The 25397-nt window shown below is 48.4% G+C and overlaps 1 protein-coding gene across 1 annotated transcript in view; it reads right to left on the reverse strand.

Moving 5' to 3' along the window:
• The window catches only part of DPYSL2 (dihydropyrimidinase like 2), a 77859-nt gene that overhangs the window by 24734 nt on the left and 27728 nt on the right, over positions 1 to 25397 (reverse strand). The window contains exons 4-7 of the mRNA XM_006765919.2: positions 7399 to 7563; positions 4237 to 4298; positions 3684 to 3764; positions 3056 to 3124 (exon numbers count right to left, since the gene is read on the reverse strand). Coding sequence (XP_006765982.1) covers positions 3056 to 3124; positions 3684 to 3764; positions 4237 to 4298; positions 7399 to 7563 — 377 coding nt within the window. The remainder of the gene's footprint in view (positions 1 to 3055; positions 3125 to 3683; positions 3765 to 4236; positions 4299 to 7398; positions 7564 to 25397) is intronic.

Consider the following 25397-nt stretch of genomic DNA (forward strand, 5'->3'; position numbering starts at 1 on the left):
AGAACAGCCCCCTGAACTGTGCACGAAGCTCAGTCCCCTCAGAATGGCTCCACATTTTACCGCTAGTGTAGGGCTTAATGCACAACAGACCCCTGGCGACAAACTGAAAATTGCCACCAGTAGGGGAGGGAGAAGGCGTGGGACGTGCTGGCAGCTGTCCTAAGGGAGCACGAGTCCTGGGCCTGGCAGAGGGCAGGGCCTCTGAACCCGCTGAGAAGACCGGGCAGAAGAAAGCCCCCAACAGCAGCCCCTCGGGAGATGAGAGGTCGCCCCAAGGAGCCAAGAGCTCCCCATGTCGGAGCGTTCTGCCAGCCCCCAAGAAAGCCTTCGCGCCCGACTGCTGTGGACTCTGAAACACTCAAAGCAACAGCTGCTACAAGAGACGTCTCCGCGCCAACCAGGACAACTGCCTTGATTTTGTGGTCAAAATGGCAATCAGAACAGCGCTCCTCCCATAGCTCCGGCCTGTCCAGTGAACCCAGGACGGGCTTGCGTTCTGATTGGGGTTTGCAGGGATCTGGGGATGCAGAGCAGACAGCAGGGAGAAGGGGAAGCAAGCCCCACCAAGACTCTCAATTTAAACAAGCACAGGGCTCCCAGAATGGCCTCCTGGAACAGGGAGAGCGGCATGCTCTCTCAGGGCCAACACCTTCCTACCACCTGCACAGGTAGTTGGGACAGGGTGGGAGCAGCCAACCAGTGGGATGGGGGTGAGAGGAAACTGTGTAACTAAGCCCAGCCCAGGTGTCACCACCTGGTGACAAGGCTGAGCTGGGGCTCCGCAGGCACGGCTGGGGGTTGGTGCAGAACAGGAGGGTGTTGTGGGGAGCAGGCAGACACTGCATCTTCCGCTCTCTGACACTGGGCAGCCACAACATCCCACCACCGTGATGTCTTTATATGAGAGACACAAGCAGTGGAATACGAATGGGTTCCCTGGATAACGCTGTGTAGTCTGCATGAATGGCGCCCCTGCAGTTGTGTGAAGGAGGGTCTTTGTGTCTCTCACAGAACCACCATCAAGCTTAAACGTGAACTGTTACGACGGGGTCTGGTACCTCTGGGGACCCAGTAAATGCTGTCTCTGATGGGGCTTCTGAGGGGAAGAAAGCACTACGAGAGCCATGCCATCCCATGCCTCTCCTGGGCCTTGCAGCTCAGAGACCTCGCCTCAAAACTGCGTAGGACTGAATGCAGACCCAACCAATATAAGGAGGATGGAGCTGAGGGCCACCGTGGCCTCTGCCAGCCTTCCCTCCCCAACAGAGAATCTGATTACAATGGTCACCGAGGCCAGTTGTGAAGAGAAAACAAACCCACAGACAGGAATCTTCAGGGTGTCTGTGCAAGTGAGATCGTTTCTACGCATATGTGTATATGTGTGTAAATGTGCCTATGTATTTTGCAATGTGTCAATGTGTGTGTACATGTGCACATGTGTGCACTTGTATCTGAACATGTGTGTGTGTGCATGCTTGTACATAAAACCAGCCTAGCCTCAGGTGCTCTTAGCATCAGCTACTGAGATGGTCTCAGCTACTGTCTCCCTCTCTCCTCCCGAATCCTGTTCACCAGCCAGTCATGGCACGGGGCTCCCGCAGCTAATATAGGGGCCTAAAGAGGTCACCTGCAGCCTCCCTCGCCCTCGTGACAGCTCTGGCTCACGCCTTCAGCTTTCAGCACACCTGGGAAGGTTGGATGGTTAGGAAAGGCCCTCTGTCCCACGGCCTGGAGAGGAGCATACAATACTGAAAATTCCACAGCTTCTGCCTTCATGTGGGGAGGAAAATGTCCTCAGTGCTGAAGGTGTCCTGGTATGTCTGTGACTATGTCCGTCTCTACCTGTGTGTGATTCTGTGTCTCTGTGTGTGTATCTGTGTGTGTGTCTGTATCTATGTGTGTCTTTGTGTGTGACTGTGAGTTTGCAGTAGGAAGGACAAAACAAGGAAGTAGAAGCACTCACATTCTAAGTGGCTTCCACCTTCACCTTTTCTGCCTTACATCCTTTCTGCCTTTCCAGCCTTACTCCTTCCCCACGCCTGAGAGAAAACGGCTGTGGATGCCGTGCCGCCTCCCCTCCACGCACACCGGCACCTTTGATTCAGCCCTTGAGAATCCCTTTTCATTCTGGGGGGGCATCCATGGGCCCTCACGTGCACCCCCCCATACTCAGCGGGAACACCCCAGTTCTTAAGTTCTGAGATTTGGGGGCCCTGCTCCCATTCATACTCCTCTTGTCAAGCTTCTCTCCACCTGTTTCTGGGGGTAAAAACCAAATTTATGCCAATAACCAGTTTCCTGATGATTTTATCTGCCTTTCTCTGCACCCATCCCTTTTCCATCTAATTTCCAGTAAAAAGGAAGTCTGTCCATTTCCAGGAGACTCCCCAGAACTCCCTTTGCTCAGAGCCAGGTCCTCAAACACCTGACCTTGAACCTTTCATTAAGGAGCCAACTCCTGAGAAGATCTGAAAGGCCACACATTCTACTTTAGAGAAACCGATTCTCCGTCACATACGGTACGATGTGGGCACCCCACCCCCTCCCCCGGTAACTTACAAGCCTCACCATCCAAGTCAGCAACTCTCGGCCTTGGTGCCAGCGGGGCCCCTGCTCATCCTTTCCCTCCCCCACTTTGAAAAATTCCGCCTACCCACCCTGCTGGTCACCCTGGGCAGACTTGCCGTGGGAAACACACAGCTCTCTTACGCTTTCCGATACTTAGAGGAGCTTTAGATCCCCGTGACTAATGCTTGGTGACTGGGGAGATTCCGGAGGCCCCAAGATTGCAGGACGCTGATTAAAAGCTTTGTGTCCCCCAAGAAAGGGCTGGAGAATCCGAGCGGAGAAAGGCGTCTTCAGGCTAAACAAGCCACACTGCTCTACACCTCGGCTCAGTCTCCCCCTGCACTTTGCCTGAGTGGACACGCGGGTAACCTGAGACATCCACGACCAAAACAGCCTCGCAGAAGCCCCAGCTCTGCAGGCAGGAGGTGTGCCGGCTCTGGCAGCCCAGGGACACGCGGGACCTCCACTGCATTCAGCAGGTGCTCACCTCCTCAGGCCGGCTCAGCACGTGTCCCTCGGGGCCCGTAATGCCCAGGTCCAGGATCCGCTGCTGCTCCTGCAATGTTTAAAGAAAGCCAGGCCGTCAGGGATTGCTGTGTGGGTCCACGTGCACGTGTGTGTCTCTGTGTGGGACTGCAGGTGGCTCTGACTGCTAGGGACCTGGGCAGTTTCCCAGGCAAGATGTAAAAATGGTGCTGCTGACCACCTGGCCCTCATGCCAAGACCCCATGAAGAGAAAGGCTCACTACCCGATTCCCAGTCCTGCCTGAACTATGACAGGCTAATCGCAGCCTCCCAAATGCACGCAGCTGCTCCGTGGGATGCTAAGGTTAAAATGTCTGCACGTGGGGGCCAGGGCCACCCCACACAGACAGCTGCATCCCAGCACCGAGAGAATCCCCGTGTCTGTGGAAAGGGAGCAGGCTGTGTGTCCTACGGAACACACCACGAGGCGCCCGTGGCACGCGCTGTGTGAGACGAGCACAGCACCCAGGATGGCTCCATCAGGTCCCCTGCTTCTCCTGGGGCTGAGCTACAGATATCATCGCTTCTCAAGCCCGCCTCTTGCCCTGCGGCTCATGCAGAAAGAAATGATGGAGAGGAAGGCACAGTACCTCCGCAATGATGTCGCCATTCTCTGCGTGGACTTGGGCGATGGCACCAATGTCCCGGATCACGCTCAGGACTTCATAGATCTGAGGAGGGAGTTGGGGTCAGAGACAGGGACCTCCAGCTTCCTGTTCACCAGCACAACCCTGTCCCCGACGGCCACAGGGAGCCAGAAATGGCATGCATCTCCTCGGGGCTTCTACAAGCTGGTGTGTTTACAGACCCGGAGGGCCATGCTTCTGGCCGCGTGGGGCAGAGCAGAACCTCCAGTAATCAGCAGAGGCAGAGTAACCGAACAGGATGTGAACTGGGAGTAAGAAGCTCAGAGGAGACGCCAGGCTCTGCGCACACCCTCGGCGTGCTGACTGCAGAGCCGGGTAGAGCACAGTCCTGATTCACAGCCTCCCTAAAGGTGAAGTGAGAGCCAGGACTTGATCCACCAGCCATTTCCCCTGAAGCTAAGGGATATGCATACACTCGAGGCAGCTTTCAAGACCACAGCCGTGGCCAAATGTACCGAATGCCAGTGATCTGCTCAGAAAAGCCCACGTTTCTTACCTGGGAATCCGTCAGCTGGAAGCGATCTTTAAAAGCCATGTACACGAGGAAGGAATTTACCCCTGGAGGACAGACAAAATAGACAGACAAAATGCATAACTATAACAGGCCATCCAAATAATCTGGAAGGGAACAAAAAAGTTACAATATTATGTGTATGTGTATATATACAGTGTAGGCAAAAGTAGGTTCACAGTGGTGGGTATGGAAAAAGACATACAGGATATGATTATTACATTATTACAATAGCTTGTTAACTGTGTGTATGCTGTACTCACAACTGGAAACCTACTTTTGCCCTCCCCCTCCCTTCATGCAGAGAGAAAGAGAGACAAATGAGACACAGAGATGATAATGCAAATGAGGCAAAATATAAACAACTGGTAAATCTGGGAATAAGTTGGGAAAGTTCTTTTTAGTATTCTTACAATTTTCCTCTAAGTTTAAAACTCTACCAAAATTAAAAGTTGCTGTTATTTGTACACCCATACACACACACAGCAGCATTATTCCAATACCAACGAGTGAAGCAACCCAAGTGTCCCCTGACTATGAATGGATAAACACAATGTGGCACAGCCATCTAATGGACTATTACTCAGGCTCAAGCAGGATAGTAAGAAGCTAGGACAACGCCTTGGCGAGTAAAGTGGGGACACGACACACAGCTGAACAAACTGGCCGAGCAATTCCGAGCAGATACAGAAGGTCACTTTATAAAGACAACACCTAGGTCTTAGTTGTATGTCAGCTCCAGGCCCAGAAAAGCAGCAAAACCAGGTGGGTGACACCAGGGCCAGCTGCAATGACTAATGACCCCTATCCTGGCACTGGCCAACCAGTGGAGGCCAGGACCGAGCACACCTGGAAAAGCTGATGAATATTTTATTGAGATCTTCCCCTAAGATCTGCCCTAAACCCTCAAAACAAAGGAGCCAGCCCGACCTCTGGGAGTACCTTCTTCCTCCACCTCCCCCACAAGCGTGCATCTCCTAAACTCTAAGAGTCCCCAAGAGATTTTCGACCAGGGGAGCAATGGGCAGTGGCAGCTCATCCCGGGTTAACCCCCTGAACCTGTCCCGAAGGCCCCCTTGACTGTGACTGCAGTGAGCTGATTGCAGCCCACCTCACCTCATTTCTTCCTGTAACATTTCTAGAGAATCGAAGCAGCCCGCATAGGCTCCCTCCTGTTGCTTCTCCTATTCTAAACCTTTCCTTGTTTCACTGTCCCCAGAGATAATAAACATACTCTCACAATCACCTGGAGTCCTGTTGTGAAATCTTTTTTGCACCAAGTCAAGAACCCACACACTACCAGCGCCTGAGGCAGACCCAGTCTGAGCCGGTCCCTTTTCCGGTAATATTCTGACACATGCCACAAACATGGATCAACCCTGAGGGTATTATGCTCAGTGAAATAAGCCAGTCACAAAAAGACAAATACTGCAGGATTCCACTTACATGTCAAATTCACAGAGACAGGAAGTAGAATGGCAGAAAATGGGGGTTGCCAAGGGCTGGCAGGAGGGAGAATGGGGAATTATTGTTTAATGAGGACAGAGTTTCCATTTGGAAAGGTGAAAAGTTCCAGGGGAGCGTAGTGGGGATGGTTGCTCAACAATGTAAATGTACTTAATGCCACAAACAGTACATTTACCATGGTTAAGGTGGTAAATTTTATGTTATGCTGTGTTTTACCGCAATTAAAAGTTACTACGTTTTCCCAACTTTTGTGACTTTAACAAGGCAATGAAATAGAAGACTTTATTGATGAAGATCTATAATAAAAGTCTTTTCTGTGGTAAACAGACTGCCCTCCATGCTGACTTTAAGAAAAGGTCCTTGAGTGTGACAAGCATATGTTGCAGTTCTCATCCTGGTATTTTAGAGTTCTTGCCTCCCTAGTTCGAGAATATCCCTGCCCAGGTGGTAAACAACTGTATTGACAACCTCATAGCCTTGGAGCTTAACCCAGGGGTGCTGGTGACAGTGCTGTGAGCTGCCTAAATTCAAGGCTCAGGACATCTCAGCCCTCCTCTGTTGCCAGGCAACAGTTGTTATGGTAACTCTCTTGGTTGAGTTAGACTGGATTCATTTATAAGTATCAAAAGTTAAATCTTGGCATTCTTGAAAGTGAGAAAGATCAAGGGTTAGCTACTTCCTTTTATGCAGGGCCTTCATGGTAGAAAGAATCTTAGGATATCTAGTACAAAACCCTCCTGTGAGAGTCTTTTTTTTTTTTTTAATTGAGATTCAGAAAATTTAAGTGATTTGCCCAAGGTCACACAGCTAATTTGTAGAAGAGCAAAGCAATAAACCCAAGATTCTAGATTTCCATTTTGAGCTTCTTCTACCATATCTCTGGATATCTACCATGTCTATGTCTAGCAGTTTCCCTCCTGCCATTTTCTTCACAGCTCATGGAACTTCTGAGCTTAGAAATCTCCAAACCGGAAAGCAATAGGTTCTTCCCCAATAGTTAAGATCCAGTGAGGTCTACATGTGACCCAGGAGTCGAATCTAGTCTACAGCCAAGTTTAAGGGGTCCCTGTAATACTATATAATTTGGCAACACCACCCAAAACCCCAAGCTTCCTGTGGATAACAGGGTCCCAGGGACATTTTGAGGTAGTCAAGATCCCTCCAGCCTCCCTGGAAATCTTTCAGAACCCAATCCTTGGAATCCTGCTCCCCAAAATAGTCTTAGGGATCAACAGACCCCTCAGGTTGTCCCATGGCCTCCTCACCCTCAAGTCTGTCCTGGTTCTTCCGGATTTGCAGGAAGAAGCTGTTCAAGTCCTCTACCCCAGGTCCCAGGCACTCTCCTGCGACTGCCCAGAATCCTCACTGGCTCATCACTCTCGTAGCCTCAACTCCCCAACCTGGCTTGGGCACATGGTTCCCTCAAACCAATAAGATGCAAGCAGTTGTTACATAAGAGCAGGTCCCTGGAATAAGGCTCAGGTTCTCATATCAATGAAAGCTTCTTTGGCTGCCCTGGATTTGGCCACCTCCAATCAGCATGAGCTGCAGCCAAAGCCCTGTCTCCTTATGGGCCCGGGGTGAGGCCCAAAAGGGATCTATTAAGTACCATTCACAGAACTTGTCTCCACAGGGCTGTGCCAGTTCATGACCTGAGGGTGCTGGGTCAACACAACCTACCATGATCCTTCACTAGGGCCTCCATCTCCTCTTGGATGCCCTTGTGCCACTCGGTGATGTCCACGTGCAGAGAGTAGTCACAGCAGGACTTGCTGTCGGCCCATTCCCTCCACTGGTCGAAGGCAGCCAGCAGGCTTGTCCCAGGCTCTGGCACGACATGGTCAACTAGAAAAGAACAGATATTTGTCATCATCAACAAAAGCCTCCGGGGCCACAGGCCAACAGCTGTTTTCCCATTTCAACCCTGAACAAGCCTTCTTGGTTTCAAAGTCGAGATGGTGATCTCTACAATCAGCTTCTAAGAATCCACTTAAACCAGTTGACTACCCAAGAGGGAGAAAGCAGAAACTTGGCATGGCATGGTCAGTCCAGTGAAACCACGCATGAACTGCCCAGATCTGATTTCCCAGCTCAAAGCCCCTGAAAGGACACACCTTGGGCACATTTCTTGGACAATGAGTCATTATGGACAATGGCAGTGTCAAATGGCCAGCCCGAGCTGCCAAACCCTCCCTTGTGTTAATAGCTGCTTGTGAGACGCCCCCACCAGACAGCAAGGAGCTTGAAGTTGCTGGACCCCAGCCACACAGACAGAGCCTTTTAAAAGATCCCCAGCATATCCACTCTCTCATCACCACTCGTATTTCTGCAGCATAATACCACTTTGTAAATTAAGGGAGAGCTTTCATCATAAGAGTTCAAAGTGTTTTAAAACTGTGGTCATTGTTATATTATTATTGAGCTCGGCTGATATGGAGACAGAGGACTCTGGAGTCAAGCTGACCTGAGGGTTTGGGTAAGCTACTTAACCTCCACAACCCCAGGTTTCTGTGCGGGTTTAAAATAGGGGTATTGCGTACCATACACATTTGCGTGAAGATTAATTGAGACAGGGTATCAACCTTAAGTCATTCCCTTGTTTAAATCTGCCAATGGCTTCCTCTTGCTCAGTGGTTCTCAAGCTGTGGGTCGCGACCCCTTTGGGGGTCGAATGACCCTTTCACAGGGGTCGCCTAAGACCATCGGAAAATACATACATAATTACATATTGTTTTTGTGATTAATCACTATGCTTTAATTATGTTAAATTTGTAACAATGAAATTGGGGGTCACCACAACATGAGGAACTGTATTAAAGGTCCACGGCATTAGGAATGCCAGAGGTGTGGGGCATGACTAGGGAGATTCTGTCTCAACTTTGAGAAACACTGCTCTTGCTCTTCAGATAAAGACTAAAGTCCCCAATAAGGTCTGCATGCTCCTGCCCAGCTTGGCCCATGACTGTCTCCCCGACATCGTCTTGGGGCATCGCCCCTTCCCACACTGTTCTCACTTCCTAAAATATCAGCCGCTCCCTTCTGCCATGGGCCCTTGCACATATTGTTTCCTAGGTGTTGGAGATCTTTCACCCAGTGAACATGGCAACAGGAAGTTTACCAGATCTATTATTCCTCATCTTCCACACAGACACACTAAATTTCAAAATGAAATGACTTGTCCAAGGTCAAATCAAACTTGTGCAGCAAAGAAGATAAAGCCCAGGACTCTTGACGCCCTTGCCCAAGCAATGAATCATTCTTCTAAATAAAATATCAGATTTTCTACACCCAGGTAAGCAGTTTCTCAGCTAAGAAAATGCCAGCCCAAGCAATGCTAGTGAGCTCAGGTTTCTGAAATGGATCAAATCTTGCAGATGCTGCTAAATTGGAATCAACTGAGCTTGGCTCTGTATGTCTCAAAATGTGGGCAGGCGGGGGCGGGTTGGAGTGGTCAATGGTGGGAAAAGGGGGACAGAGGTAATACTTTCAACCATAAAAAACTATTTAAAAAAATGTGGGCATCTAAGCTGAATTTTCTTTTGACAATATTTACTTTTTATAAGTAGTAGTATATGCAATTAAATGGGTACATACATAGCTGGTACTGTAATACAATGATACCTAATGAAAGCCATGAGGATGTGTGTACTTCTAATACAATCGTTCCATCTGTAAAATGCTAACAGAAACCCTGACAAAGCAATTCCAGTATCTGTTCTTGTGTTTCCCTGCTTGGGAAGAAGGGCGGTGAGCAGTTTGGACAGAATCTCCCTAGTCACGCCTCACACCTCTGGCTTGATCTCTATCCTTCCTCCAAATCACTCTTCCTAAGCAGCCAGAAGGCTCCTAAACCTTTCATCAGGTCCTATCATTCCCTGATTAAATCCTTCAGAAACTGGCCACCATCTTCAGAGTAAACATTCAATCTCCTCCCTGGGCCTTGTGCATCCAGTCCCGGCTCATCCCCCCACCCCCACCCCTCCATTCTGCCACCTGCCCTCGCTCTCCACCATCAGGCTACCCCAGCTGTTTTTTAGCCCCTGACCAGTCCAACCCCTCCCAAGCTCCAGGCCTTTGCGCAAGCAGTACTCTCTCCGGAAATCCATTCCCTTGCTCTTTAGTCAGGCATCTCCTCCTCCTCGTGGGACTAAATGTCACCATCCCAGGGCCGCATCCCATTTGCAGGCATTTCTGTATCAGTTTCCATAATTTACTCTCTCACTGCCCGCACGAGGTTCCACACGCATCACAGCAGGGAATACATGCTTGGATACAGTAAGTGCTCAACAAATGTTTTCAGCAAATGAAGGACTGTTCCCCCTGACCCTGCAAGACCAGGTCAAACACAGAAGGAAGTGTTCTCCTGGGAACACATCCGGATTTTCCTGTTCAACCTCAAGAGTGTGTAGGAACACCCTCAAACTCCAGGGTATATGACAGTTACCTTGAGAGCTTATTAAAGCCCAGGTCCCCGGCCATCACCCCAGGGTTTCAGGTTCTGGGCTGGGACCTGAGAATGTGCATCTTTAATAAGCTCCCTGGGAGCTAACGAGTCTGCCTCCGACCGCCTGAACATCACTAAGGGGGGGTGGTTTCCCATTTACTCTCCTGCATCTCTATCCACTTGTGCCCATTTTACTGCACACAGCAGCATTATCCCTTACAAACACAGCGTGGTTCCCTGGCTGTCATACTGTGGCTTCCCTCTGTGTCCACACACACTCCTGTAGTTGTGAACCCCTGAAAACTCAGGACAGATAAAGCTGAGGGCTTCAGGGAATAAACACATTTCCTCCGGGAGCTCATGACACTCAAGAAACGTGTCCACGAAAAGCTCCCACATGTTTTCCCACAGTTCTCCTTCCGTAGAAGCTCTCCCGGGAAGAGCTGGCCCAGGAACGGGGCAGAAGGTCATGCTCACTTCCGGAGGGAGCAGATCCCCACTGCCTTCCCCCGGGGTGACTTCTAGGCTATCTGTCCCTATGAGCACGGCTTCTGCCTTGCAGCTGACTCCTCCCACTCAGCTGACTCCTCCCACTCCTGTAAGACGAGAGGGAAAGCTTGCCATCCCAGCCTCCTCCCTCCATCCCCCACCCAGCCCCCAGCAGTGAACAGAACACGGACTTGGGTTCAATGGGCCCGAGTTCAATTCGGGTTCTTGCTGCAGCACTCTCCTTCTGCACACGTCGTCTCTGGGAACTCTATTTCTCCGTATATAAAGCATGGGCATGAAGCCACCTGGTGTGCAGGGCGGCAAGAAGTAAAAGCACCTGGCAAAGAGCTGCTACCATTTTCGTGCCCCGGGTGAGCAATGGGAAACGCCACTGAGGTGTCCGCAGCGAGCCCGTGAATCGGGTTTGTGAGGGAGCCATCAACCTGCCCCAGGACCATGGCCTGAATTCAGGCGTGACAACCAGTGTGCAGAAGTGCTTTTATCTAGAAGACACCAGCTATTTCCAAAGGACTGTGATTACTTCTCTTAAAACTGTCAAAAGACCCTAAATTTCTAACAGCTTTATTGAGATATAACTCCCACACTAAACAATTCACCCATTTACACGGAACCATTCGATGGTGTTCAGTCTAGTCACAGAGTTGTGCAACCATCACCACCATCTATTTGTAGAGCATCACCCACAAAAGGGGGATTACCCAAAGAGAAAGGACCCATGCGCAGTCCTCCCTGGGCCCTCCTGGCCCTGCCAGTCCCGGCTGCAGGCAAACACTGATTTGCTTTCTGACTATAGATTTGCCTGTTCAGGAAATTTCATACAAATGGAATCATACAAGATGTGGTCTTTTGTGTCTGGCTCTCCGCACTTAGTGTCATGTTTTCAAGATCTGTCCATGTTGTAGCGTGTCAGCATTTCATTCCTTTCTATTGCCTTGAGTGGTCCTGGAATCCTATTTTCTGTTTACTGGATATTGCAAGGTGTTAGACACGGAGCAAACAGGCTGCTCCCCTGGAATTTGTGGCATTTAAAGGACCCTGGCTTCTTGTAACTTTTGTTTTGAGGTAATTGTAGATACACATGCAGTTGTAGGAAATGATACTGTGAGATCCTCAGACCCTGCACCCAGGGTCCCCCAGGGGTAACAATCCTGCCCAACTTTAGAACAATATCACAACAAGGAGGTCGACAAGACCCTAAGTTTTTAAAAGGCCAGCAAAGCAGTTGGTATATCTGGTCAGCTCTCAAGGGGCCCTTTTTATTTAAAACATAGACGCTAAAAAGTCATCACCACTGTCCCTGTTGTGGAACAGCAGCAGCTGAGTGGGAACCACATTCTGTGGGAACGTCTGCTGTGGGGTTAAGTATGTGGGGCAGAAAGAAGGGGGGGACTCCCTCCCACTAGGCCCCCACCCCCACGGCTCCGAAGCCTCACACAGTCACACACAGGGCTGTTCCAGGAACTCCTGTAAGTCAGCACACACACCTCCCTCGCTCCCTGGGCATTCACTCCGTCAGAAGCGCCCATGTCCTGTCTCCCGTTCCAGAATCACCACTGCCTCATTCTGGAGTCCCCCACTTACCAGCAGCCTCTCCCCTTTCATCTTAGATAAATGAACAGATCTGAATTCAGAGCAAACCATCAAGGAGATGGCAACACACACCACCGCTGGCTTATCTGTGGCCCTCCCACGCTGGCATCTATTCAGCAAAATGCCGGTGACCCATTCAACAGGGAAGGGCTTTGTTGGTGCAAGATAAGAGCCCTGGGGAGCCCGGCCTGCCAGTTGGGATAACGTGGTTTTGTTCTGGAAAAAGGCAGGAAAGGAAGAGAAAGCACCTGTCCCTGGGAATATGCAGAGAACCTGCAGAAGAGGTGGGTTCAGATGTGCGAGTGTCTGGCCAGTTCTGCCACTTACTCGTTGTGTGGCTTTGGACAAGATGTTCGACCTCAGTGGCCTTCAGGTTCCCCATCTGTAAAAGGGGGCTAATACTAGTAGCTCGCCCACAGGATTCCAACGAGGTGAAATGAGTGAGTACGGGAGCTACTTAGAAGAGTGTTCAACACACACCAGCAGGAAGGCACAGCCACACCCTTTACGCGGGAGCCGCCATGCATGCACCTGCGGGAAGGAAGCATCCAGGTGCCTCTACAGCACAGGCTGGCGGGGTCACTCCTGCCTGGGCAAACACAGCTGACCCTTGAGCAACGCAGGTTTGAACTGCGCAGGTCCACTTATACGCGGATTTTTTCATCGAACACAAAGTATTTTCTCTTCCTTATGATCATCTTAACATTTTCTTTTCTTTAGCTTCACTGTAAGAATTACATTATATAAGACATATAATATGCAAAATGTGTGTTAATCAACTGTTTAAGTTACTTCCAATCAACATTAGGTTATTAGTAGTTAAGTTCTGGGGGAGTCCAAAGTTATCCTTGGATTTTTTTACTACAAGGGGGGTCAGCACCCCTAACCTCTGTGTTGTTCAGAGTCGACTGTATATTGCTTCTCCCACAGCGCAGAGGGGCGCTTCCCAAAGAGCTGGACTATCCAGAACGTTTGTGCCTGCTTTTCTCATCTACAGCATGACTGATGTTCATGGTGCCCAGCAAAGCCCTGGGAGCACCGCCATCCCATCCAGACTCACTGTGGCCGCTTTAAACCCCAGCCCTGCTCAACCAATAGATGTCTGTCTCTGTCTTTCTCCTCATCCCTCCCTTCCGTTCTCTCTAGAAATCAATGGGGGGAATGGGAGAGGGAAGCCAGTCCTCCTGAATGCTGGCGAGGGGCCCGTCTGACTTAGGGTAACACTAGCCGAAGAAAGAGTGGCCAACTTTAACCTAAAGGTAATTCATATACTTTCCAAGATGGGAATGATGCTCAAAATAATTCACGTGTACCGAACATTTCCTATGTGCCTGGTGCTTTCCCATGCATCTCCCATGGTTTATCTCCTTTCATCTTTAGAACCGTCTCCTGATCTCAGAGCCAGGGTTGGCCCCAGTTTTCAGTTGAAGCAGCTGGGGGATGTGAGATGAAGTAACCTGCTCACGTTACTTAAAGCACACCCGGCAGAGAGCCTGACAGACAGAAGCTGTGCAACATTCCCACCACCTGTGCCTCGGCCAAGGCAGGCCCTGCGGGAACTGTGGAAGGTGGTCCCTAATGTGTCCTTAGCCGGTGCCACCGCTGGGGCAGAGGTGGGCTGTGGCTGCAGAGCCCCTTCTCTTACCACCTGCTCTAGAGAGCGGGGAGGGGCGCTGAGTAGCGAAATGCAGCCTCATCCCTTTACTGTTTATAATTGCAGCAAGTGGTTCAACAATTCAATAAACAGAGAGGAAAACCGTGCAATTAGCCTAATTGTCGAGGCATAGCAACACGTGCTTCTAACTGCTCAAACCTGGAGGCACTTGAGTAATCGCTTATTTCTCCTTCCCAAACGTTCTCTAATGTAATCTTGCTTTTAAGACAAACGATATATTCATGTAAACCAAGTAGAGCCGAAAGCAACTGTTCCGCCTCCAGCAATCGCTGCTGGAATCATTAAGCCAGAATCTGGCAGGATTAGGGCTGAGGCAAGGCCCAGTAAAATGTGTATAAACCCAACAAACAAACAAACGCTTAGGTGGTCTGATGAGCAGCCAGCTTTGGAGGAAAAAAAGAGGTAAAAGATATATGCCGTGCCCTTAAAATATTTAAAATCTAGTTGGGGAGAATACATTAAAAGGTAACACAGGAAGTGATTCTGCTTGATCCTTGGGCTCTGCCCTCTTCCCAGCCGATCCTTCCTCCCAAGGCCTAGGAGGGGCTGAATGCTGTCAATGCCCCAAGTTCTTGCCTCCCATTTGCCTCTTTAATTTTTTTTTTCTTTTATTGATTTCAGAGAGGAAGGGAGAAGGAGAGAGAGATAGAAACATCAATGATGAGAGAGAACCATTGATCGGCTGCCTCCTGCACACCCCCTATTGGGGATTGAGCCCGCAACCCAAGCGCGTGCCCTTGACTGGAATCGAACCAGGGACCCTTCAGTCTGCAGGCCGAGGCTCTATCCACTGAGCCAAACCAGCTGGGACTCCCATTGCCTCTTGGCCCACTACAGCCTTGCCCCACAATGTGCTCCTGGTTCATCCCATCCCTGTCCCGCACCCCCGACCGCCTTCCACAGCCCCAGGGTGACCCCGCCGCATCACGGCCTCTCCGTCCACACAGCCTCTGAAGTCTGCTCCACTCTCTGAGTGCTCCTTGGCTTCTCTCCCTTCGATAACCCCTCCTCCCCGCCCCCGCCGCCATTTTCAATGCTGGTGTCCCCTGGAGCTCTGTCCAACCTCCTTAGCTTCCACTCACAGTTCTGACATTTACTCAAAAGGTGCTGAGCTGGGGATCTGAACCGTGGAACAGCAGGTCCTCGTATGGCTGGCCCAGCTGGGGCTCCTTTCTGCCTACTCTTGCCTCACCTTCTCTCATTCCTCCAGCCACATCCTCTCTCTTCCCTCCTAATCTCTTCCCCATTCCTCTCTGGTTCTCGGATTCTTCCTCAATGCGTCTTGGGCTCAACACTCATCAGCTGCTGGGTTTGGGGATTGGAGCCCTCTTCAATCTCAGGCAAATCTCTGTGATAAGCAGCTGGAAGCAGGTGGGACCACTGGCTGCAGCACCTGTCAGGGTTGGCTCCTGCGGCATGAAAGAAGCTGCCCATCCAGAAGCTGGGCCCGGACACCGGGGGCTGCCCACATCTGCAGTCCACGCCCCCTGCCCACCTGACTCCCTGGGCCTGCTGGAACAAGGTTCCCCATTTGTTGCTGGCAGAAGACTCTGGGGCTCCAGAAGCCAGGGCCAGAGACTGAGGATGGGAAAGGACAGGTGGGGACGAGCAGAGACAAGACTTCGAACCCAGTGCTATTTCTGATCTGAAGGTGACCTTGGAAAGCCTTCTTCAGCTCTTCATTCCATTTTCACAATTTAGTACAGGCATAACCAGAGCTCCCCCTTTAGGAAAATATATCCACCCACCCAGAAGTATTTTTCAATCAGAATGGAATGATTGATTGAACCATGTTATAATTTCACATCACTGTTGGCATTTATTTGAGAGCAACAGATAGCAACAATACCAACCTCACATCGGTATAGCTTTTCAGGGGGGTCATAAAGGGCTATCACCTGCCTTAGCTTATCTCATTTGCTGCTGAAACTAGGTAGCCATTGGGTTCGCAATGCTCCTGTCACAGAGGAGGACACCGGGGCCTCGAGACCCGCCTGAAATCACGCACGCACTCACCAACAGCGGAACCACACCTGCCTTGTCTAAGCCTTTCCTAACCACCACCTTCTTGACTACCTCAACCTGCCACACCTAAGCCTTTTCCTATCCTCAAAAACATATGCAGGATCACTTAAGTGAACAGCTAATGAACTTTACCCAGTGGACAGAAGGGGAACAGCCAATGAGAGTCAATGAAAGTTAATTTGGGACACCAGATACAGAGCTTGTCAAAATGTCAGCAGCTCATAAAACCCTTTTCTTTGAGGCTTGGGGAAGCTTGCACATGGCCGGCTTGCATGCAAGATCAAAGGCCAGGCTAATGAAATCTGTGTGTGGTGATGAAGGGTCGTTTATAATGTGTAAATCCTAAGAGTGACAAACCAAACACCGAGCAGAAAGAAATCCTCCCCTTGACTCATCAAAAACAGCCGTGGAGAGACAGGAAGAGCACAGCCCATCTGTAAGCAGCGTGGGGTCGACCTTCCCAGGGAGGGGCCCACCAGTCAAGGGTGGGCATAGGGAGGTTGGGCCTGGGGAGGGAGGGCATGGGGAGGGTGGGCTTGGGGAAGGAGGGCATGGCAGGGAGGGCACGGGGAGGGAGGGAAGGGGGAGAGAGGGCCCAAATTGACCCACTTCACCAGAACCAGCTTTACATGAAAATCAGCCTCCCAGGCAGGACCTGGTATTTATTGACTCTCCACTCTACTGAGGATGGATGGGCATGGACATCCGAGGAGAGGTTCCATCAACCTCCAGTGGCAAGAGCACAGTTAAACCACCGGGAGTGCTTAAAGGACTTCAATTGTCTGTGCACAATGATGTGCTAACTGCGCATGAGTCGTACTTACTGATAAAGGGTGTCCCAAAATTCACGCAAGAAGTAATTTTGATAGAAAACACAGGTTTATAATTAAAAATTGTAAATTTTTTATTGATTCATAAAGTATACAGTATAGGGTTATGTAAGGAATAGCATATCGGGTAAATGGCCTCCACGGCTTTGCTGGCACATACGCACTCTTTTATTGAAATTTTCCATGACCGTTTTGCATAAATGTGGCTGAATTTCATTGATACAGCGCTGAATTTCCTCCTTGAAGGTGTGGGTGGTCGTGGGCTTGTTAGCATAAACCTTAGACTTCAAAAAACCCCAAAGAAAAAAGTCCAATGGCGTTAAATCGCCAAAACGGGAATTTGCAAGACAAGGAAATGACTCATGCAGTAATTGAATTAAGAGTGCGTATGTGCCAGCAAAGCCGTGGAGGCCATTTACCTGACATGCTATTCCATACATGACCCTATACTGTATACTTTATGAATCAATAAAAAATTTACAATTTTTAATTATAAACCTGTGTTTTCTATCAAAATTACTTCTTGCGTGAATTTTGGGACACCCTTTAGAAGCAAGCCTGGCAGACTCTACTTGAAGAGGTGGTTTAGTGGCTAGAGTCAGGTTCACACCCGGGGACCCTAAAAACTGCTCTGTCTTTTTGCTAATGAGGAATCTGATTCCCAGGCAAGTTTCAAGAGTTGCAAAAAGACACAGAATGAGATGTGGCATTATCAGAATTAATCCAAGGTCTGAATCCCAAATCTGTACTATTTCCTTTAATTTTATTATTATTTTTTAAATCTTTATTGGTAAAAGTATTACATATGTCCCCCTTCCCGCCCCCATTGACCTCCTCTAGCCCACCCCAGCCCCCACCCAGGCCCTCACCACTCTATTGTCTGTGTCCATGGCTTGTGCATATATGCATACAAGTTCTTTGGTTGATCCCCTCCTTTCAGCCACCCTATCCTGCCTTCCCTCTGAGGTTCGACAGTCTGTTCCCTGACTCTCTATCGCTGGATCTATTTTGTTCTTCAGTTTATTTTTTTCATTAGATTCCACATATGAGTGAGATCACGTGATATCTATCTTTCTCTGACTGGCTTATTTTGTTTAGCATAATGCTCTCCAGGCCCATCCATGCTGTTGCAAATGACAAGAGTTCTTTCTGTTTTACAACTGCATAGTATTCCATTGTGTAGATGTACCACAGCATTTTCATCCACTCGTTCTACTGATGGGCACTTGGGCTGTTTCCAAATCTTAGCTAATATTACCTATAATCCTATCATCCTACCAATAACTATTAATCTTCCATATTTATCATGTGCATATTTTTATGTGGGTGTAATCACAGGGTATACTCACTTTTAATTGTGGCTTTTTTGTTAAGACCACGTTGTCTTAGAGTCTTCATAATTCAATTTTTATATAAGATATTCTTAGGGAAATCTATTATAACTTTCTTAACCATTACCCGACGTTGAACCTATAGGCTACTTTCTATTTTACTCTGTTATACAAAATGTTCTTATGAACATCATCACACAAATAACTTCCCCCGTTTTAACTGGATTTCTTTGGAGCAGATCCTAGAATGGGATTCCAGGATGAGCTATGGCTCTTAATACAGATGATCACGTTGTATCCAAGTGTCACCACTTCATGCTGCTCCCAGCAACGCACTGGGATGTCACCCTGGCCACTGCTGCTATTTTTATTTTATTTGCTTACTATTTAAGGGGTTAGAAAACAAAGCCCTGCCCGGCCAGCATAGCTCAGTGGTTGAGCATCAACCTATAAACTAGGAGGTCACGGTTCAATTCCAGGTATGGGCACGTAACAGGGTTGTGGGCTCGATTCCCAGTGTGGTGCATGAGGCAGCTGATCAATGGTTCGCTCTCATCATTGATGTTTCCATCTCTCTCTCTCCCTCTCCCTTCCTCTCTGAAATCAATAAAAATATATTTAAAAACACACACACAAAAAAAACAAAGCCCTTTCACTGGACTAGGCTATCTCTGTTTCAGATAAATGGCCACCTTCCAAGACCAAATAGGGGACTGAGTAAGCCTCGAGACATCAGATCCATAGCTATACAAAGAAGCTACTGACGATTAAGGAGAAACATGATTAAATGGCTGCATCCAACATTTTAGTTCTAACCCCACTCATCAGCCTTCTCCCAGCTTTGTCCACTGGAGCCTTAAGATGACTCCTACCGAGGCCACCTTGTAGGTGGACAAGATGTAGGCAAGGTAGGACCGACGTGTAGAGAGCCCAGGCCCCTGGGCCCCAGGCATAGAGAGAGAGACTCTGCACTGTGTCTCAGTTCTATGTATATTCACTTAAGAGGAAGTACCCACCGGCCAGTGTGGCTCAGTGGTTAGGAGGCTGACTGGAGAGTGTGTATGTGTGCGTGTGTGTGTACATGTATATGCAGGCACATGTGTGTGCCTGTGCACGTGTGTGTGCCTGTGAGTGCAATGGGAGTGAAGGAGGTGAACTCATGCTCTACCTCCTGTGGCTGCAAGCTGCTTTAAGGAAATGGAGTCTGCCATGTAATCAAGTTCAGATTGAACCACGTACAGAAGGACCACAGGGAAATAATGAGCAATAGGGAACAACCAATCGGGACTCCACATGGGGCAGGTCAGACTCAGCTCTGCGAGCTCCGCCTGGGAAGAGGGCAGCAGCTGGCTGTGCAGGGCCAACACAAGGCAGCTAGGAAACACGTGAGCAATGACACTTCCTCTGTTTGTCTCGGCTTTTGGTTGCCCGGGACTACCAGCCCACAGATTCGGTGCAGGCCTGCCAAAAGCAAGAGGTTACAGGGCTGTGTGGAATATCACACAAAAATAAGTCACCCCACATGCTTTCCCGTGCAAAGACTGTCTCGCTCGTTTTCCTTCCTGATGGTTCCTTGTTGGGAAGGGAATCCGATGATAAACTCAAGGACTTGCAGCTTCCTAATTAGAGACTGACAGAAACATATGTACTTACATCCATAATGTGTAGAACTATGTCAAAACTGTTCCAGCCAAAGCCCCAAGGTCATTATCAACAACAGGAAGAACAAGGAACAAATAAATGAAACAGGATCGTGTTTCCATTCCTACTAAAGTAGATAAACAAACCCTATGACCTGATGACAATAACCCTTCTGTGGAAACATGGACTGAAATAGAAGGGATGATGTGTACCTACTATACTCCAGGACACCGTCTATGGACACACACCAATCCTATAACAAAGAGCGCCTAGTTCACGAGGCCTGCTGGGGCTGACCCTGCCCAGCCTGGTTCTGTCGGCTCCACCTACTGCCGTCAATTCATCCGCCAACTCCTGCATCTTAGACAGGTCCTGCCAGACCACCTCAGCCTATTTCGACCAACCCAGCCCGACCAGCTTGGACCAACCCTGCCCGGCCCACAGTGTCCCTCAGCCTGACGCTTCTAGGCCTGTGCCCTACAAAACATCAACTTGCACTTCTTTCCAGAGGGAGCCGGTATGCACTGCTGTGAACGAGCCCCGGACCCCGCCCAAGCCTCAAAACCAGTTTCTACTCAAAGATTTTGCCTGTCAACAAATTCCATGGAGGAAACCCAGTGTTTCTGGGCCAGTAATGTCAACACCATCAGAAACAAGCAGAGACCAGAGGGGAGGGCCGAGAAGAGGAAGGCTCAACTAGAGTGGGAGAGTGCTGCCAAATACAGCTCTTTGGGGAAAGTGCAATACCTCATTGAGGGGGAAAAAGAAATGGAAATTTCTCGATACTATGGCTATGCACAATAAAATATGCTAGGAGTGTTGGTGTCACTCTGGATCCCTACTGTTTTCCCATAGACAGATAGATACAAATTTTTCTATTGTGATATAGTTTAAATCTTAATAAAATTGAATAAATAAATGTAATAGAATTAGTAGGTGAATAATAAAAAAGCCTTTTGAGTTGTTTTTTTTTTGGAGGGGGGGGGGAGAACTAACATGTACACAGGACTCGCCAGCCGCCCTTGTACGGGAATGGCTATGGCTCTTAAAATGCCCTGCTCAGGATTTGCATGGACGTACGGAAGATACCGGCTACTGGATTGGAGCTCAACTCAGAAGCAAAAGCATGAGGAGCCTGGTCCCTGTTCTGTTTATTCCCATGTTAACAATTCTCCTTGCATAGCCTCCAAGTAAAGCCGAGCAGGAAAGGAAGAGCTGGTGAAGTCATTGTTGACGGGAATCTATCTAGAGCCAACATAACTGGAGCCTGGACTGAATTCAAAACCACAGCACAGCATCGCCGGAGCCTGAACCACGGCCATGGCACCGCGCGCGCTCCCACCTCAGCTGAGGCCTAACTGCTCACCGGGGCACTCTTCACCCCAGAGGATTAAAGAGCCAAAGCCAATGCGTCTGGACAAGAGGATGAAGCCCGACCAGGGACCGGCTGCTCAGGGAGCCTTGGTTTACTCTCCGACTGTGTGGACAGTTGAAGAGTTCAGGTCCCTGCAAGCACCAGCCGCACCACTGGACATAAATTCAAGCGCTTCCTCACATTATGTTCTCTTCCTTCCCTGGAATGACAGGGGTAAGAAATAGTAACCCAGATGCAAAGGAGTGCTCTACAGGGACTTTTTATAAAATTCCTTTTAGTGCAAAAATACTTAAATGCCAACAAAAAACCTTGGAAAACCAGAAAGAATTCAATTTTTCATTATTCCATCACCCAAAGAAAAGTACTTTTAATATATTGATGTGTGTCTAACCAATCTATTTCCTACCCACTTATTCATACACATATATATTCTTTACAAAAGTAGTAACATAATTTTATAGTATGTAAATTATACATCACTAACGCTTTTAAAAAGTATATTATCAAACTGGACATAGTGATCCTGGCCTGCTTTCTTCCATCATATATTGGAAATATGTTCATATTAGTATTTTCCACTGTGGTTTTAAATGACTATACACTAATTTGTCCTAGAGATGGCCAAAATTTACTTAACCAATCACCTATTTTGGTCATGTAAGTTGTTCCTAATTTTTTTCTCATCATAAATAATGTCATGATGAACATCCTTAGAACTAAATGTTTGCACATTGATTATTCTGCATCAAGGAGTATGAATATTTTTTGCTTAGAAACTTTTAAAGCTCTTATTAGACATCATTTTACTACCCTCCTGAAAGGCCATGCCAATGTAAATAGCTACCAGCCGTCTATGCACGTCCATTTCACTACAACCTAGCCAACACCTGTAGTATCATTCCTTTTAATATTTAAAAATTTAGTAGACAATGCCCTAACCAGTTTGGCTCAATGGATAGAGCATTGGCCTACAGACTCAAGAGTCCCAGGTTCGATTCTGGTCAAGGGCATGTACGTTGGCTGCTGGCACATCCCCAGTAGGGGGCATGCAGGAGGCAGCTGATCGATGTTTCTCGCTCATCAATGTTTCTCACTCTCTACCCCTCTCCCTTCCTCTCTGTGAAAAATCAATAAAATATATTTTTAAAAAAATTTAGTAGACAAAAACAGATCACTGTTATTTTAATTTGTATTTCTTTTACTACACATTAGTTAAATATTTTTTCATAAGTTTAATATAATTACTTCTTCATACCTTTTACTTTTGATTAAGCGTTCATACTTTTATCAAAATGTTATGATTTCATATTTTACTTTTTTAATATATTTTTATTTCAGAGAGGAAGAAAGAGGGAGAGAGCAACATGAATGATGAGAAAATCATTGATCAGCTGCCTCCTGCACGCCCCACACTGTGGATTGAGCCAGCAACCAGGGCATGTGCCCTGATTGGGAATTAAACCCTGACCTCCTGGTTCATAGGCTGATGCTCAACCACTGAGCCACACCAGCTGGGCTGATTTCATATTTTCCGTGCATCAGTTCTACTTCCAGTAGCCTCTAAGTCCCCTGAGGACTGGGACCACGTCGGCAGTTCTAATGCTAGGCCAGTACCTCACACGTGGCCTAGCAAACGTCAGCTGAGTGGACAAATGAAGGGATGAATGAACAGGCTTTTCTTAGCAGGGGAAACCACAGTGCTGACGAGCTTGGTTTAAACAGCAATAGGTGTGATGGCTGCGGGAATGCCCACATCCTTTCTCCTCGCCGTCACCTCCATCAGCTGCAGCAACGCGCTCAGCCACCAGCGCCCTCAGCTCTCAGGCCTAGCAGGTGCCACCACTGAATTTGTTACATCAGGAACATCCAGGATGGAGTCACCTCCAAGTGCATGGACCGAAACCACGCTCCCCGCTGGTGCCCCGGTGACAGAGGCCCAGCAACGTGCCCAGCAGGACAAGCACCAGCCAGGGGGCCAGACGACCAGGGTTTCCTGCCTCGTTTGGCCTCATTATTAGTTGGGTGGCCTTGGGCAAGTCACTTAGCCTTTCCATCCTGCAGTTTCCTCATGGGAAGTGGGGGATGTTTCCGGCCCTATCTATTTTATAGGGAGGCCCCAGGAGAGAGCTATAAATGCAGTCTTCTTACTCTGGGCCATGAAGCGGGGGCAAGGTCACCGGAAGCAGGAAGACTGGCCTGGGAGATCCCCGCACTGGCCGAGCTGCACCGCGCCTGGCAGGCTGCAGGCAGTGGGCTGGGGCAGAAGAGGGGCACAGAGCAAAGAGGCTGCAGGCCTCTGCCAACTTCCCTCCCTGGCCCAGGCCATCTACCTGCGCTCCCTGCGAGAAAGCAGAGCAAAGGGTGGTCATAAAAGATGGCAAAACGGGGCCACGTGGTGAGAGGGAGCAGCCAGTCTGGGAGGACGGAGTCAGCGTGCCAGCTAGCCAGGGAGAGGGCTCTGGGGGTGGCAGTGAGAGAGAGCTGAGTCCCCTCCTCTGGGACGTCCCTGATTTCAATTCTTCTCTCACCACCAGGAACGTCCTTCTACTTTTCACATCAGATGTCTCCATGCAGAATTAGGAAAACATACTCAAAACCAAATTCTCACATCATAGATCAAGATAAGTGTGGCTAAGAGTGAGTGTAAAACTGAAATGGCCTTAAAGCAGAGCCTAAAACCAAAACCATAATGATATCCTGCCTCCCCCGGGATGGCTGTGATCAAACGACCGATGATAACAAGTGCTGGTGAGGACGTGGAGAGATTGGAGCCTTCAAACTCTGCTTGTGGGAACGTAAAACGTGCAGCCACTGTGGGAACAGTCTGGCAGTTCCTCAAGAAGTAGAGAATATTGCCCTGTAACCCAGAAATTCCCTCCAAGAGAAATGAAGCATAGGCGCATGTAAACACTGGTCCATGAATAAACATTATTGTTATCTTTTTAGTAATTTAATTAATTCTTTTTTTAATCTTCACCCAAGGACATGTTTTTCTTTATTTTAGAGAGAGGAAGAGGGAGAGAGAAACATCGATGAGTTGCCTCCTGTGCACCCCAATTGGTGTATGGGATGATGCTCCATCTAACTGAGCCACACCAGCCAGGGCCAAATGAACATTAGTACACTATTCAGCCATAAAAACAAAGTGCTGCCCAGCCGGCACAGCTCAGCAGTTGAGCACTGACTTATGAACCAGGAGGTTATGGTTTGATTCCCAGTCAGGGCACATGTCCGGGTTGTGGGCTCAATCCCCAAAGTGGGACGTGCAGGAGGCAACCAATCAATGATTCTCTCTCATCACTGATGTTTCTATCTCTCTATCCCTCTCCCTTTCTCTCTGAAATCAATAAAAAATATAGCAAAAAACAAACAAAAAAATGAAGTGCTAATACAGGCTACAATGGGCATGAGCCTTGAAAACATGGTGAACAAAAGAAGGCAGACACAAAAGGCTCATGCCATATGATTCCATTGATATGAAATGCTCAGAACAGGCAAATCCATGGACTGGGAATGAAGTTGTGAATTGGTATGGGGTTTCTTTTGGGGGCAGTAAAAATGTTCTGAAATTAAATAAAAGTAATGATTGGTTGCACAATTCTATGACAATACTAAAAACCACTAAATTTAAAAGGGTGAATTTTATGCTATATAAATTATATATAAATTTTAAAATAAATTTTAGTTAATCTAGTTTGTGTAAGCTAACACAAACGAATGAATAAACGAAGCAAGCCTAAAATAATAAGGCTCTGTTACTCAGCATCTTTGTTTGATGAAATCCCTTAAACAAGCCACAAGAATAGGCTGTAAGAACAAAGAGAAGGAGGACAAGAAAGGGCCAAGCCCATACATGAAGAGGGAAACACATTTTCTGGTATAATCCTGGGTGGAAAACCTATCGATCACTATGAGGCCACCTCTAACCATAAAGTCAAAAAAATTACCATTTCAGAGCTACGTTGACCATTTTAATTGTTTCCTGATGAAAGAAGGGTTAAAAAAAAAGGGTGTGTGATGAAATGAGAGGATTGGTGAGCTCAATAACACAAAACACATTTAGCCCTTCAAATTTCCAGTATCTGGGTATCATGATAAAAAGTTTTGACAGGCCAGCCAGTGTGGCTCAGTGATTGAGTGTAGACCTACGAACCAGGAGGTCTCGGTTTGATCCTGGCTGGGACACATGGGGCTTAATCCCCAGAGGGGGCTTGCAGGAGGTGGCCGGTTAGTGATTCTCTCTCATCATTGATGTTTC

The sequence above is a fragment of the Myotis davidii genome, unplaced genomic scaffold (assembly GCF_000327345.1).
Source record: "Myotis davidii unplaced genomic scaffold, ASM32734v1 scaffold1081, whole genome shotgun sequence".
NCBI classification, from domain to species: Eukaryota; Metazoa; Chordata; class Mammalia; order Chiroptera; family Vespertilionidae; genus Myotis; species Myotis davidii.